At 39.4% G+C, this 14,414-nt stretch overlaps 1 protein-coding gene across 1 annotated transcript; it reads left to right on the forward strand.

The window, feature by feature from the left end:
• The first annotated feature begins 10,089 nt into the window (after window positions 1–10,089).
• On the forward strand, window positions 10,090–11,463 carry LOC112169550 (transcription factor MYB123). The gene is made up of 3 exons (XM_024306589.2): window positions 10,090–10,340; window positions 10,476–10,605; window positions 10,687–11,463. Exons 1-3 carry the CDS (start codon window positions 10,208–10,210, stop codon window positions 11,321–11,323), a joined length of 900 nt encoding a protein of 299 aa, XP_024162357.1. The 5' UTR covers window positions 10,090–10,207; the 3' UTR covers window positions 11,324–11,463.
• Window positions 11,464–14,414: the final 2,951 nt, after the last annotated feature.

The raw sequence follows: 14,414 nt of genomic DNA on the forward strand, positions 1-14,414 counted from the left end.
TGACATTCTGACCCTCAATAGCGGTCAGGTGATTCTCTCCCCGTTCAGTTGACATATCGGATGATTGGGAATGACGAGAAAATCTTTGAGTCACTTGTTCTTCAGAAAGACCACGACAGTTCGCGCGAGGATGCGGTCTGTAACTGGAAGTCTTATGCTTTGAGCAGTTAGCGTAAACCTTTTGGTAAGGGTTTTCGCTCGACTTCCCAATGACTACGTTCACGAAGACACACTATTGTTTGTCCCACCGGGTGTGCCAAAATGTTTGGCTCCAAAACCAGTTGGCGTGCAAACTGTCTCTTTTGAGCTTGTGTGTGGGCGTGCCAGCATCGTTGGGTGCAGTAGTCGGGGGAGTCCCTTGACCTGACTTCTTCTTCAAGCGCTGTGGACGAGGAGAGCACCAACCCTGCCACAAGGTTCTTCTCTAGCCTTCCGAGAAAGGACTTCTTGCCCTACGGATAAGGACTTTGGATGTGATCTCTTCGCGTCACCGAATCGATACTCAACGTTGTAGGCTAAGCAGAGCAATCACTGGGAAGTTTGGAGAAAGCACGAGTTTTACTAAAGCGTGACTTTAGCTTCGCTGGATCACGAGGGCGGTACCCTTGCTTCGTTGGTTGAGAGAGTCTCGGTGGCAGTGGTACTGGCAGTCAACTCACGGAGACTCTAGGACTGGAAGTACGGTCGCCGGGTTAATCTGGTGATGCTGACAGTCGGCTCTTGGAGAGACTAGGACTGGCGCGCGGTCGCCGGGTTTCAACGAGGTTGAAGGTTTGCTCCGGGGAGGCTTTGTAATCGCTGGGATTGATTGATTTGAGAGAGGTCATTTCTTTGTCCTTGAAACTAGGTATTTATAATTAGGGTTTCGACTGTTCCTTGCTATAGAAGGATTATTGATTGAAGTTTCCTATTCAATCTCTGCTACTTGACTTCAATAAGGTTTCGTTTCCCTTATGGACCACGGAATGGGCGAAACTGTAACCTAATCCCAAGCAGACTTATTTTTGGGCCGCAGGTATCGGCCCGCTGTGCTAAATCCACTAAACGATCTTGCCAAAATTACTTTTGGGCTCAAACAATAGTCACATGCGTGTCACGTGCTCATACTATCTCTTCTTTTTCAACCTAATAGTACACAATCCACCAAAAGCAACCACAATATTACTTAGAAAATATGGCGAAAACCTAAACCACGCGCATACATACTTTTTCCATACTTTGCCAATAAATATCCGGCCACCACATATGAACCAAGTCGTGCGGCCTGGAAATAATGTTGCAGTAGTAAATGTATAGATATGGGACTACACATATTAAACATGTGTATGTGCCAATAATTACCTTACTATATAGGAATATAGGATTTAGCTACTAGATTTTCTGTGAACCCCAAACCGTTAATTGTGCCAATAATTACCTTACTTGTCCTCTAACGTGCCAGTCATAAATCTATGACTCTTTGCCCTAATCATTCAGGCAATGCTTTCTTTCACCAAAAAAAAAAAAAAATTCAGGTAATGGAATTGCGTGTATATATTAGCCGGTAATCTCCCATTTTCTTGGGTCTTTAATTTTTGTATATATGAGCTTATAATCTCCAATATTAGTAGTGGATTGCTCAATTTATATATGAGCTAGCCAAATGGATTTTTTTAGGTCGGTTTCATTCCATTGCTGATTGATCTTCAATTTTTGAAAAAAATATTACATTTTTTTTTTGAAAAGGGGCTGGTGCGGCTGCCCTCAAGTCTTGATTAATGAAACTGCAGAATACAAGAGGGGGACATAAAGCCTGAACCTCAAATTACAATAAGCATAAAGACAACATTCCAGAATAATACCCGGATTCTCCACTAAAACTATGTATTTTAACAAGCATCAACTAGCAAAGAGTGCACATATAGCTACTCTATTTGCTTTAACAAAGCGGTGACATACTAAAAAGATAACACTATTCTGAATAAGCATAATTACAAATAGCTCAGCTTTTTCACTATGTTACCGCACGGTAACAAATCCGGCGACACTATGTTTCATCCTGCAACTAAGAGGTTGCATCCATTTGATCCTGCAAACAGCTCACCGCCTCGCTAGGCCAGATAAGCCACACTGTGTGTATTCCAAGACAAAACCCATGTCGCCTTACCACAAGAGGGTAGAGACTTATTGCCGGCATAAAGCCACTTCCTACAAATAGATAACAATAACTAAAACATGAAAATTAAAACCAGATCCAACAAATATTACAATTTATTTTTTCAAAATTGTAACAACTTGTTACTTGTTGACATACGAATAAAAGCTATTATTTGGAAGCGGTAAATATTTGATCAAAACTAAGTGTGAGGAGCGCACATTCCCGTCATTACGAGCTCGATAAAAGATATTTAATCATGTTAGACTACATAAGGTAAATTAAGATCGATTGAGGAGTAGAAGAAAAATGATATCAAAACACAATCACTACTACAAAAATCGAAACACACAACACTCATCACACAACAGAACTAAAATCTGCTGTTGTGTGTTAACACAAACTCTATCATACAACAGTACAAATATGTTTCTGTTGTGTGAATGTAAGCAAATTGAAAACTTTTTTTTAGGAAGATATTGCACAACTGAATTAAGAAGTTTCCGTTGTGTGAATATGAGGCCTAGATGGAGGGAAATGAACACATAATTCCCCCCCAGAAGGAGCTCAATTTGAATTATTCACACAACAGTTTTTTTTATGTCTGTTGTGTAATGGAATGTTGCATGAACTTTGAGAAATTCTCTAGGTACACCCAGTGGAAGTTGCACAAATTTGTACAACAGATTGTCATAGTTCTGTTGTCTAAGCATGGAAACAAATTGCACAGCGCGGTAAAGTTTCACTCAAATGAAACCTGTAGTCACAGGCGGCAAATTTTCCCTCTCAACTTGCTTTGTAATCACATACTCATACAACGGTCCATTAATGTTCTGTTGTCGGAGAAACTTGAAGTCTCCCACTAAACAACTTAAGTAGTCTTCATTGAAATCAACAGTCTCGATCAGTTTACTCCACATTTCTTCTGCCACCTCCCGTTCTTCTTTTTCTTCTACTACCGTTCTTCTGTTCCCAATATTCCTCTCTCTCTCTCTCTCTCTCTCTCTCTCTCTCTCTCTCCCTTCCCAAATCTCCCCCAAAATTTTTGATCTTTGGCTCTAAAGCTTCGACCTGTCTTGAATCAACCATGGATCTGGCCCCGGAAGAACTTCAATTTCTCTAAATCCTAGACATTCTTCGAGAATCGATCTCTCCCCTCAAATAGTCCCCCAAGACCTTCTACCTCACAACCCTAACCCTAACGCCGGAGACCTCTCTGTGGACCCACAACTAGTATCTCTGTCTCTGTCTCTCTCTCTCTCTCTCTCTCGTGAAACCTTTCTCTCAGTCTTCCATCTGGTTCACTCCACTTTCTTCTCCGATATACCGACCCAAATCCCCACATCTCCTCCACCTGGGTTCGCTCATGTTTTACTTTACCGATGGATTCTGATTCTCCGACCACCACATTGCTCTAGCCAATAGGGAATCCCTATTCCCCCCCCCCCCTTTTCTATTGAAGCTGTTTGGATTCCAGTATCGATTGGCAATGACGGTGAAGCGCAGGCTCTACCGGAACCAAGCCATTGGATCTCATTCCTTACTGTGGTATTTATATTCGTCTTGTTGTTTGGTTGATTTTCTTCATCGACCGTGGCCTCTACAGCTCTGGTTGGTCTGATTTTCTTATTATGTTCTTGATTATGCATACCGTGAAACTTTTGCTTGATAGCTTTCACTTTCACTAGAAGTAAGTGTAACCAAAGAGTCACTTTCACCATCATCTATAGTTTTTCAGCTTCCTCATTACATCTTTGTACGGTAAGGCTCTATCTTCCTCTCTTTTGCTTCGTGATTCGATGTTTTCCACCAAATGGTAGATATAGGGTTTCTGGAATCGTAAAATGGCTGCTGCATTGGCTTTGAATTGTTATATGTTTTGGTTTTGTTTTGTTTGCAGTTGAGCTGGTGCATTGCGTACAAATTACTCATATTTTTGAGACATTGATGACAATGAGGTGTGAATTCAATGCTTAATTTGGCGCATTGCTCCGGAAGTTTCGACATAATTTAAATGTTATTGTGGTTTGTCGAAACGCTAGATAGATATAAAGGTTCCTGGAGGGGGAATAGATCAGCTAGAGGAAGAGTTTGAGAAAATGGGAGAGAGCCAGAAGAAGTTCTAGATGGGAACCATTGAGGCTTTGAGTTTGTCGGTGGTGTCGTCTGTGTCAATTGTCATTTGCAACAAGGCGCTTATTAGCACACTTGGTTTTACTTTTGGTGAGTGTAGGGGATATAATTATCAATATGAACTGTGTTAGTTTTGTAGTCTTTTGCTTGTTGTAGTACAAAGTTGGAACTCTTCCCCTGCATATTTGCTTGCTCTTAGTAACAAATGTAGGTGGCACTGTGAGGTTGGTCTACCAAATAGAATTATCAAGTCTCATTCTTGTTGTTAAGATTGTTGGGGCCTCATGATTATGATTTAATTTTGCAGATGCTTCAAGGCTTTCCAAAGAGCAAAATATGAGCATGAGGCATTAAAGAGGCAGCTTGAAACTTATTTCCAAGTACCTCTAGACTCTTCCTTTCTTTCTGGGCAACTGTACGTACGCTGTTTGATTAATTAAATAACTCTTGGAGCTATTTTTCTTTCATATATTTGTAGTTGAGAAGACAAGCTGGAATGGCACAAAGGTCTTGAATGCCACATAGATTGGTGATTGCATGAGGTGCCCATATAATAGGGAGAAACTAGTTGAGAACTATGTATTTTGTCAATCTCGTGAACTCTTAGCTACGTAATATTTGTTTTACTATAGAAGGCACCCTATTCAAGTTTAGCTGCTGCAATATGCAGATACTGAGTTTTGGTTAGCCATATATATAGAAGTAATATTGTTCGAAAAATCTACTTCCTAGATTTACCAATAATGCAATTTTTACTTCTCTGTGAGATATACTGCAATATGCATGTATTATGATATAAAGGTCTTTCTTCTTGGAATAAATAAACTTGCAGTTGTGTTGTTGTCATTTAATTGCCCTTGGGTGTAGCATGTAATTCTTAACTTCCTGATCTAATGATAACAAGGGAGGTCATGAGAGGTTGGATGTGATAGAACTTTATACATGATAAACTTTCTAGTAGCGTACCGATCGACTTGAAGGGTAGAGGAATCAGCCTATTTAGAATCTGTTAAAGCTTTTGAATTATTAGCTAATTGGTTAAGTTTGGTGTTTGATGACTTGGCTTTGGGAGTTATTTGACATTGCCACAAAGAAATTCTCTTCCTAATGTGCGCTGTGACATTGCCAAGCTTCTTGAGATGGCTAGGAAGCTAAAGCTCAGATTCAGGTAATTTATCTCTTTTCATTGGGGTTAATTTACTTGTACAATATCTAGAACAAGTTCTAAGTTTTTGGTTAGTAATTATTTGGTATATATATTATTAGAGAAGAGAATATGATGGCAGATCAGGAGATAAAAGTAATGATTGATTTTTCAGTATATGAGCTTTGTCTGAGATACAAGCACTGTTTGCTTAGGCTCCAACATTTCAATTAAGTAGAAAATTGGAACTAAACTTTTCAATACAGTTTTCAATTAATTTTGATAAATATTGTCTACAAATATTTTCACTTAATTAGAAAGTTGACCAGTAGAGCTATCAATGCTTTGATTATTCTGGGATTTGGGACCTTTACGGTGTCTAAGTTGCTATCTCTCTGGCTTAAAAATATCCATGCAGAGTGCAAGTGCTTATGATTCTTTAGTTGGCGTGTTCTATTCCAAGCCTTTTGACACCAAGGTGGATTGGAGCTTTGTTGCTAAGGCTTCTCCCTGTTATGTGACTATATGTTCCTATTATTCTCGTAAATTTTACTTTTCTTTTTAGTTTCTAGTTTTAAAAAGATGATTACATCTCTCTCTCTGTTAGTCTGATACAGATTACATCTGTATGGCAGTGTCTAAAGGATGCAATTGATCAAATCATTAATGGCACGTTTACTTGCTTGGAATAGGAATGAAAATAGTGGGAATGATTACGGGGTAAATTTATTCTTGCGTTTACTAACACATAAAGGAATCGGAATGATTCTGGGTAAAAGTATTTTGGCATTTACTAACACATGAAGGAATCAGAATGGGTGTAGGTCCCACCTCCTTATAAGGAATCTATTCCTGAATACTCAGGAATTTGATTACGAAGGGGGGAGATGGGTTTAGGAATCAACTCTTCCGGAATCAATACCGATTCCTTTCTTCTCCCATTCCAGTTGTCTCCGATTCATGATTATTTTCCATTCCAAGTAAGTAAACATGCCATAAGTTTTTTCAGAGCAAAACAGTTAGTCAGAAGATATTATGGATACTGCAGCTGCTGTGCAGGTTCTTACTAAAAATAATAAATTATGCTAACTCATCGTTATTAAATTTCCTTATATAGCTGAAAGTTTAAACCAAACGTTTAAATAAAAATTTTGAGAAGGAAGAATTTCAATTCATGGCGGCAAAATTTCCAGTTAAATTTAACATTCCCGCCCTCTCTACTTTCATATTCCTTCCCATCAATTCAATAAGAAAAAAGAAAAATTCTCTCATAGCTCTAAACATCAAAATACAGGAGCCATTTCATCTATCTCTCTCTCTCTCTCTCTCTCTCTCTCTCTCACAGATTCAGTTCTCTCATCTTGTAGCAAGGGACAGAAAAGCACAAGGCACGAACTGAATTCTCAAGGTTAGCCTCTAATTCCTTACCCATAAGTCTTAATTATGGATTTTCATGTTTACGGCTAGGTTTTTATGTGATTTCCAGTTTCAGGGTCATGTTTGGAAATGAAGCGGTTCTTTGTTTTGAACAAGCTCCATCTTGAGTACCAGTATTATCTTTTGAAATCCACTTTTACTTTTATACTCTGCAGGTCGCAATCCAAGTTCACAACAGGTAATTAAAGTGGTTTTCTTTTTTATCAGGAACCAAAATCCATAGATGAAAAATGAAACTCCGAGCCAAGTCTTGAAGGTGAAACCTTTTCCATATTGTTTGTTATTGGTAAATTGATATAAAAAGCAAATCTGCACTGTTAGCTGAGAGTTTGGAGTATCATGGTGACTTTCAGTTTCCATTAGCTTGTATTGCTTGAATGTTGAATGTCAATCTTACTTTCCAAGCTGAAATGTGATGATTTTCTTCAATTAGTATTCCATAAGTCAAGGACAGCATTTCAAAAGAGGCCTGACTGTTTTTTTGTGTACAAATATCGTTTTGAAGTTTGGATATATTTGTTTTTCACCTCAGGGATAATAGTGTACAAAAAGCAAGTTGTGAATATGCACACGTTAAAAACATGTATCTATTTGGTTGGAACTGGTTTTCTGAGCTTTTCTTTTTTCGGTTTCTTCTTGTTGGGACAGGGAAGAATGAGTTTTATTGGCTTGCAATGAATTATTTCATACTAATCTTACTTATAGAAAGTGCTGTGATTATTGTTAACGGGAGGAAATTTAGTGATAAAAGCTTTTAGGGAAGAAGAGTCTTGTGATATATGTGCTTAAGACCTTTCTTCCTACAATCATATAAAGAGTCTTATCCCTCTTATGCTTAATACAGTTATGCCAGAGATACAAAAATTATAGTTCTCTATTCTATATGGTAGCCCACCTTGGGTGCAGTACTTACTATGCAAGTAATACTATACAAAAATTACAGTTCTCTATTCTATGTGGCCTAAATAATAGTATTAACTTTCTTTCTGCAGGTTGAGGCTGAAGTGTGAAAGTTGGAGTAGTTCAAGTCAAGTAGGCTCAAATAGATCATTTTGAAAAAGAAGTTGGAACTGGATGAGAAGCTGTTGGATGCTCCACCCGACACTGTAGGTGCTATTGCCTTAGCACTACACTATAAAAGTATGAGAGAACTTTAGTGGCAAATATTTTCCTCTCGCGACGATTTGATTGTATTAGCTTTTGCTATCTTTCATTGTAATTAGCTAGAATGTAGCAGCCATCATGCTAGCTAGAATGCCTTCTTTTTTGGTTTTATGGAATGGATGGATACATGAATGCTACCTCTTTTGGTTCATTAGATTGTTGAATTAGAGTATTTCAATGCCTAAATCTTATATTGTGCATTATTTTTGTGCAAATATTTCAGGTAAAGAACCAAAAATAATCAAACAACAGTCAATTACATTATGTTGTATGAATATGCATACATCGTTAATCACACAACAAATCAATTTTAATCACACAACGGTACTTATAAAATTTTGTCGTCTTATTAATATTCGCACAACTGAACAAGTGAGTAACAGTTGTCCAATGTTAAATCACATAATGGTATAGAAACAATATGTTGTATGACTTGTGAAGAATTCAACATTGAGCCTCACACATACAACAGTTACTTTATGATATCTGTTGTGTGAAGGAACAACCAACAACAGTTGCCATATTTTTCTGTTGTATGATAAGTTAACCAACAACAGTATATTATTACTTCTGTTGTCTGATTGTCATTTTTTTGTTGTGTGAGAAGTTAACCAACAACAGCGTGTACTTATTTCTGTTGTCTGACCACCATCGAAACAGCGCCGCATCCGATTTCTGGCATTGGCATGCGTAGAATCGGTGCAACGGTTTTAACTGATGTGTTGTGTCTATGGAATACACACAACGGTGTTTCACCTTTATTGGAGTGTGCTCATCACACAACATCGAGATAGACGAGAGACATGGTGCAAATCATACAACAGATTTCCACTGTTGTGTGATGTACTTTTTGTAGTAGTGAATGTAACTAGGCCCCGGTTTACAAATATTTTGCACGTATTACATTTTCTATGACATGACCAACTTCATCTTAATTTTCCGTGGCTTATATCCAGCCATACAACGCATTGATCTACTAACACTAGACCATAGTTGTGCTGCAGTTGTATCATCAATGAAGGAGCTGTAGATAGCTAGCCGGGAACGGGTAGATACTTACACTCGATCGATCTTGCCCTCCAATAAGTCCATCTGACTCTATTGAATTACTCAATTCCACAGAGACCCCTACAGAGCTAGACCACCATCGAACTCTATAACTTCCCTAATACGGCACTAGTGCCCATACATATTACAAGTTGCCAACGAGAAGGCTTACCTACATTATCTGCAACCAATTTAATTACTACAACGCCGGCCCCCGCCCCCCCCCCCCCCAAAAAAAAAAATTGTGAAATACCTGAAATTAAGTAATCGATGGATTCAGAGAGTTTTGATCTTATATTTTTGTTTGTGAGAAATTTAGTAATCAATTAATAAGGAGGAGCTGGCCTATATCGGACAGATGAATCCTGGCTTTGATGAAATCCATACGCATTGATCCCTTTTATAAATTATAATCCTCCTTGTCATCCACCAAAAACATTATCAAATTCTCACCCATTAATAATAAGGCACTCACAGAGTCACAGTTGACACTACGTACTACTACTGGTACTCTTTACCTTAGCTAGGGTTTCACAAACCCTAATGAAACGGCCCTTAAGGCACCTAATGATTTATCCACCCGCATTCTATGTTGGAGAGTAATAATATTGATCTTGTACCACAACTTGTGTTATATGTAGGGAATACTACATTTATTAGTCTCTGCTGTTATTTGGTGAACTAATAACTACTACTATACTTCTACTTCTACTTCATCCTATTGTAGGAACTTATTTTTATTTTATTTTTCCTATTTAATTTTCATATATATTTTTTAATTTTCTTTTAAGGCTTTTGCCGACAGTTCATTTGATTTAGAGGTAGTAAAATTATTTTCTAATACCACTATAAAAATGGGCAAGTCCTCCCACTGGCTAATTTTGTATTGAATTATCATTTTCGAGGACTTTTTATTTTACTCCAATTTGGAACATAGGTCTAATATTTATCTATTTTGTTTGTTGGGTTATTTAATGAGACAGCTTGGAAGGAAAGTTTCTAAGATTCAGTTACTAGCTAGTGGTATATAATGTGGGATATCCGACCAGTAACTAAAGCTAAGCTCCCCAGTAGAAAGAGGGAGATATAGATAGAGACGCAAAGAAAAATTTGAGAAAGTCAAATCAAGTAATTTGATTGATCGAAAAATGGGAAGAAGTCCTTGTTGTGTAAATGAGGGACTGAACAGAGGAGCTTGGACTGCTATTGAGGACCAAGTTCTCATAGACTACATCAACACCCATGGAGAAGGAAAATGGAGAAGAATTCCCAAAGAAGCTGGTAACTGATCGATAATGATGCATATTCTTCATTTCATTTCCATGGCTTTGCTTACCAAGTTTGGTACGTACTCTTGTCAATATATATATATATATATATATATATATATATATATATATATATATATATATATAGGTCTAAAGAGATGCGGAAAGAGCTGCAGGCTGAGGTGGCTGAATTATCTGAGACCTGATATCAAAAGGGGTAATATAACTCAGGAAGAAGAGGATCTCATCATTAGGCTCCACAAGCTACTAGGCAACAGGTATTTTAACTTTTCACTTTATTTTTCTTGATCTTGTTCCTAATACTTCTATATGGTTTAGCTGATTCCATCCATGTGTAGATGGTCCCTAATAGCTGGGAGAATACCAGGACGAACAGACAATGAAATCAAGAATTACTGGAACACGACCTTAGGAAAGAAGGTGAATAACGGCCAGGATGATGTTCATCAAGTACATCTAACGGTAGAGAATAAGAATACGAAGAAGAAGAAGAAGAAGAAATATAAGACTAAATCGTTGACAACGGTGCTGGATTCCATTGCCGCCATCCGTACAAGGGCAGTGAGATGCAACAGAGTAGTAGTCACCTCGCACTTAGTCCCGCACCCATTTGTCAAAAATGTTCACGGTACTGCTTTGGAAGAGGGCATAAATAACTCTGAGGAAGACAACACTATTACTACCGCCACCGCCACTACTACTTCCCCTTCAGAGAATTTGGTGTTAGAATTTGATGTGGGGAAGCTCTTTAATGTGTCGGAAAATATTCCAGATAGCTCCGACGACTACTGGGAACTATATCAGTTTGGTGGCGGTGACAAAGTTTTGGAGGATCAATACGGTGGCAATATCAATAATGGTGGTGGTAGCTCAAACAATTACAAGTGGTCCTCAGCTAGCTCCGAACCAATCTTGTTCTCGGAGGAAATGCTCAAGGATTGGATGAGAGAGGACTGTTTCCACCATCAAAGTTGACCCCCCGGAATTTCATGCTGGACATCTGGGATTGATGTTTAATTAAACTGTGATTTAGTATTATTAATTGATGATGTAGTAAAATAAAAATTGAGTTGATTAAATCCCAGTAGTCCGATCCTCTTTGTTTTGTTATTGAAGTTTAATGTCTTTCTTGTATAGATAGTTGGTAGTCAGTCACTGAGTAGCTCTCGCTGTCTCGCTTAGCCTAGCATCTTAATTGCCATCTTCTTCATTACCTTCAATTAATTTGAAAACTAAATAATCTCGTGAAAACTCAATGAATACACATGGATATTAAAAATGCACTTAAAATAATAAGGGTGTTTCTAAATGTACCCAGCAAAATTCTTAGTATACCCAACATATTTATTTATTTTTAAATTTGTCTAATTAAATCACCTAATTTTCCCAAGCTGCCCTTATCTTGTACCCAGCAAAAGAATGAAAACTTCTAACCTAAATACTGTAGGTGAGAGACATGGAGAACAAAAATTAAATTGCTGCCATTTAATCAATCTTCCAGTTCTCATTTGATCCATCTTTAAGAACGAAATTGCCCGACTCTAAGATTTGAGCACCTGGGTTGCTTATGTTTCTTGAAGTCGTGTCTTCTTGAATTTCTGATGGTTACAATATCTGCTATAGAGGTTTCTTTGTTAAGGATATTGGCTACTAGGAACAACTCCATTAATTCCCCCGTGACTAAATCAACAGCCATTATTTTGTAACTAATCATATTTAGCCAACGTAGAGCTCCATTTAGCAAGTGCCCCTTCCCAGCAAATATTTGATAGAATCGACATCTTCAACACCAATACTTCTCCATAGTTCATATATTGTACAAAGCGGACAGGAAAGGAGTGGCCTAAGAGTCGTGATCGAAAGACAAGATGTGAATTAGTTAATCCATGCTTTTCTAAAAAGAGAGGTTAATCGAAATCACTGGAAAGGAATGAAGGATCCTGGGAAAGTTTTCATTGCCGTGTTTTTTTTTTTTTTTTGCTGGGTACAAGATAAGGTTAGTTTAGGAAATTAGGTGGTTTAATTAGATATATTTTTATATAAATAAATTTGCTGGGTGTGTTAAGAACTTTGCAGGGTATATTTAGAAACACCCAATAATAAATATTAAAAAAATAGGTTAAATACTGTTTAGTCCCTATACTTTGTCTCTCTCATCGTTTCAGTCCCTGACATTCTAATTTAATCTAAAAACTCCATGACCTCACAATTTCTCTCCAATAGGTCCCTTCCGCTTCAAATTAGGAGTTGGCCTTGGGTGAAATATCAAATATACCCCTTTGTTATTTCTTTTTCCTTTTTAATTTCTTTTTTTCCTTTTTTTTCTTTTTCCTTTTTAATTTCTTTTTTCCTTTTCTTCTTTTTTTCTTGTTCCTTTTTAATTTATTTTTTCCTTTTTTTTTCTTTTCGTTCTACCTACTTTCTCCTTCCTCAACCCACTGTTAATGTTTAAAAGTCCAGCAGTAGCTGAACCTTCTTTAACACTGATCCGAATGGCGGGTTGATGCCTGCGATGTTCTTAAAGCTTACACTATCAAATAAAACACTGGGACGTCAAAGGGAGACCGCGCCGGGCGGTCTTCGACTCTCCGATGCCTAAGTTAGTCCACGTATTTATGTTGACAGAGTAATAGTAGGTAAAATGTTGAATGCTCTATTAATGAGGAGAGAGGAGAGAACCTTTTATGGGTGGGGAGGAGGTTGACCTTCTCTTTGTTTTCGATGTGGGACTGATATGCTTCAGTTCCCCCTTTTCAGAAGCCTCTGATGCCATCTTGGCGCGGCGCGTGGCGGCGCGTCGGCGGCGATCTGGAGGTGGTCCGATGTTGAGGCTGTAGCCCGTCTGGCAGTGTGTCTGCATGTCATTCCTTTGGTTGGAATTAGTACTTCTGGCGGTACAATGAGCATGGCCCATTATAGCTAATTATGCTTGCAAATGTACATGTATGTACAAGTCCCCCAAGTCCCCAGTCAAGGAGGGCAATCTTGGTTGGGGAGTTGTTAGGCGGTTTGAAGAGTTTTATTCCGCTAGACTTTGCAAGAGCATAATTAGCGTCAGTGCGTTGTCAACCGTTGGTTTTACTGAGCAAACGCTTTGTACCCTTTCGGGTGGGCCCCTGCTGGGCCCCCCAGGGAGTCCCCCACTCCCTGGCGAAGATAGACCTCCGGATGGTCGGCAAATTGTTTGTTGAGGGGGAGCTGCACGGAGCAGAGGGTGTTGGGTAGCGAGCCCAATGTGTAGCACCCAAATGACGGGGGTCAACATGCCTGATCAGGCCGTCGTAGACTGTTGACTAGTCCCCGTGTCCCGTAGGGACGGTATGACGGTAACGCCGCGTGGCGGTCGTTGTCAAAGTGAGGCGTGGCCTCGGGATTCGCCGTTTGGCGGGTATCCCCCCGCTAAATGTAGCAGGAAGCAGCGTCCGGTAGACGTGCCTGGCGGTATTATGTTTGAACGACGTTGCGTTGAACAAATCACGCAGTTTGCGAGTTGAAAGGGGGGTTCCGCCAGAGGTGTATAGCGGAAGATACCCCGCTTGCATGATGGCTAGGGAGAAGCTCTGCTGACGGGGTTTCGCTCAGCGGAGACTTCATCACCTGGAAGATGACAAGGGAGAAGTTCCGCTGGCGGGGTTTCGCTCAGCGGAGACTTCGTCAACTGGAAGATGACAAGGGAGAAGTTCCGCTGGCGGGGTTTCGCTCAGCGGAGACTTCGTCACCTGGAAGATGACAAGGGAGAAGCTCCGCTGGCGGGGTTTCACTCAGCGGAGGCTTCGTCACCCGGAAGATGACAAGGGAGAAGTTCCGCTGGCGGGGTTTCGCTCAGCGGAGACTACCTCAACTGGAAGATGACAAGGGAGAAGTTCCACTGGCGGGGTTTCACTCAGCGGAGGCTTCGTCACCCGAAAGATGACAAGGGAGAAGTTCCGCTGGCGGGGTTTCACTCAGCGGAGACTACCTCAACTGGAAGATGACAAGGGAGAAGTTCCGCTGGCGGGGTTTCTTTCAGCGGAGACCTCGTCACCTGGAAGATGACAAGGGAGAAGTTCTGCTGGCGGGGTATCGC

Source organism: Rosa chinensis, chromosome 6 (genome assembly GCF_002994745.2).
Source record: "Rosa chinensis cultivar Old Blush chromosome 6, RchiOBHm-V2, whole genome shotgun sequence".
Classification (NCBI taxonomy): Eukaryota; Viridiplantae; Streptophyta; class Magnoliopsida; order Rosales; family Rosaceae; genus Rosa; species Rosa chinensis.

Bases quoted from the DNA above. Each gene is read 5' to 3' on its own strand.
- LOC112169550 (XM_024306589.2), top strand. From the start codon at position 10,208: ATGGGAAGAAGTCCTTGTTGTGTAAATGAGGGACTGAACAGAGGAGCT. The intron at 10,341-10,475 runs GTAACTGATCGA...ATATATATATAG, and splicing joins AAGAATTCCCAAAGAAGCTG to GTCTAAAGAGATGCGGAAAG. The intron at 10,606-10,686 runs GTATTTTAACTT...ATCCATGTGTAG, and splicing joins CACAAGCTACTAGGCAACAG to ATGGTCCCTAATAGCTGGGA.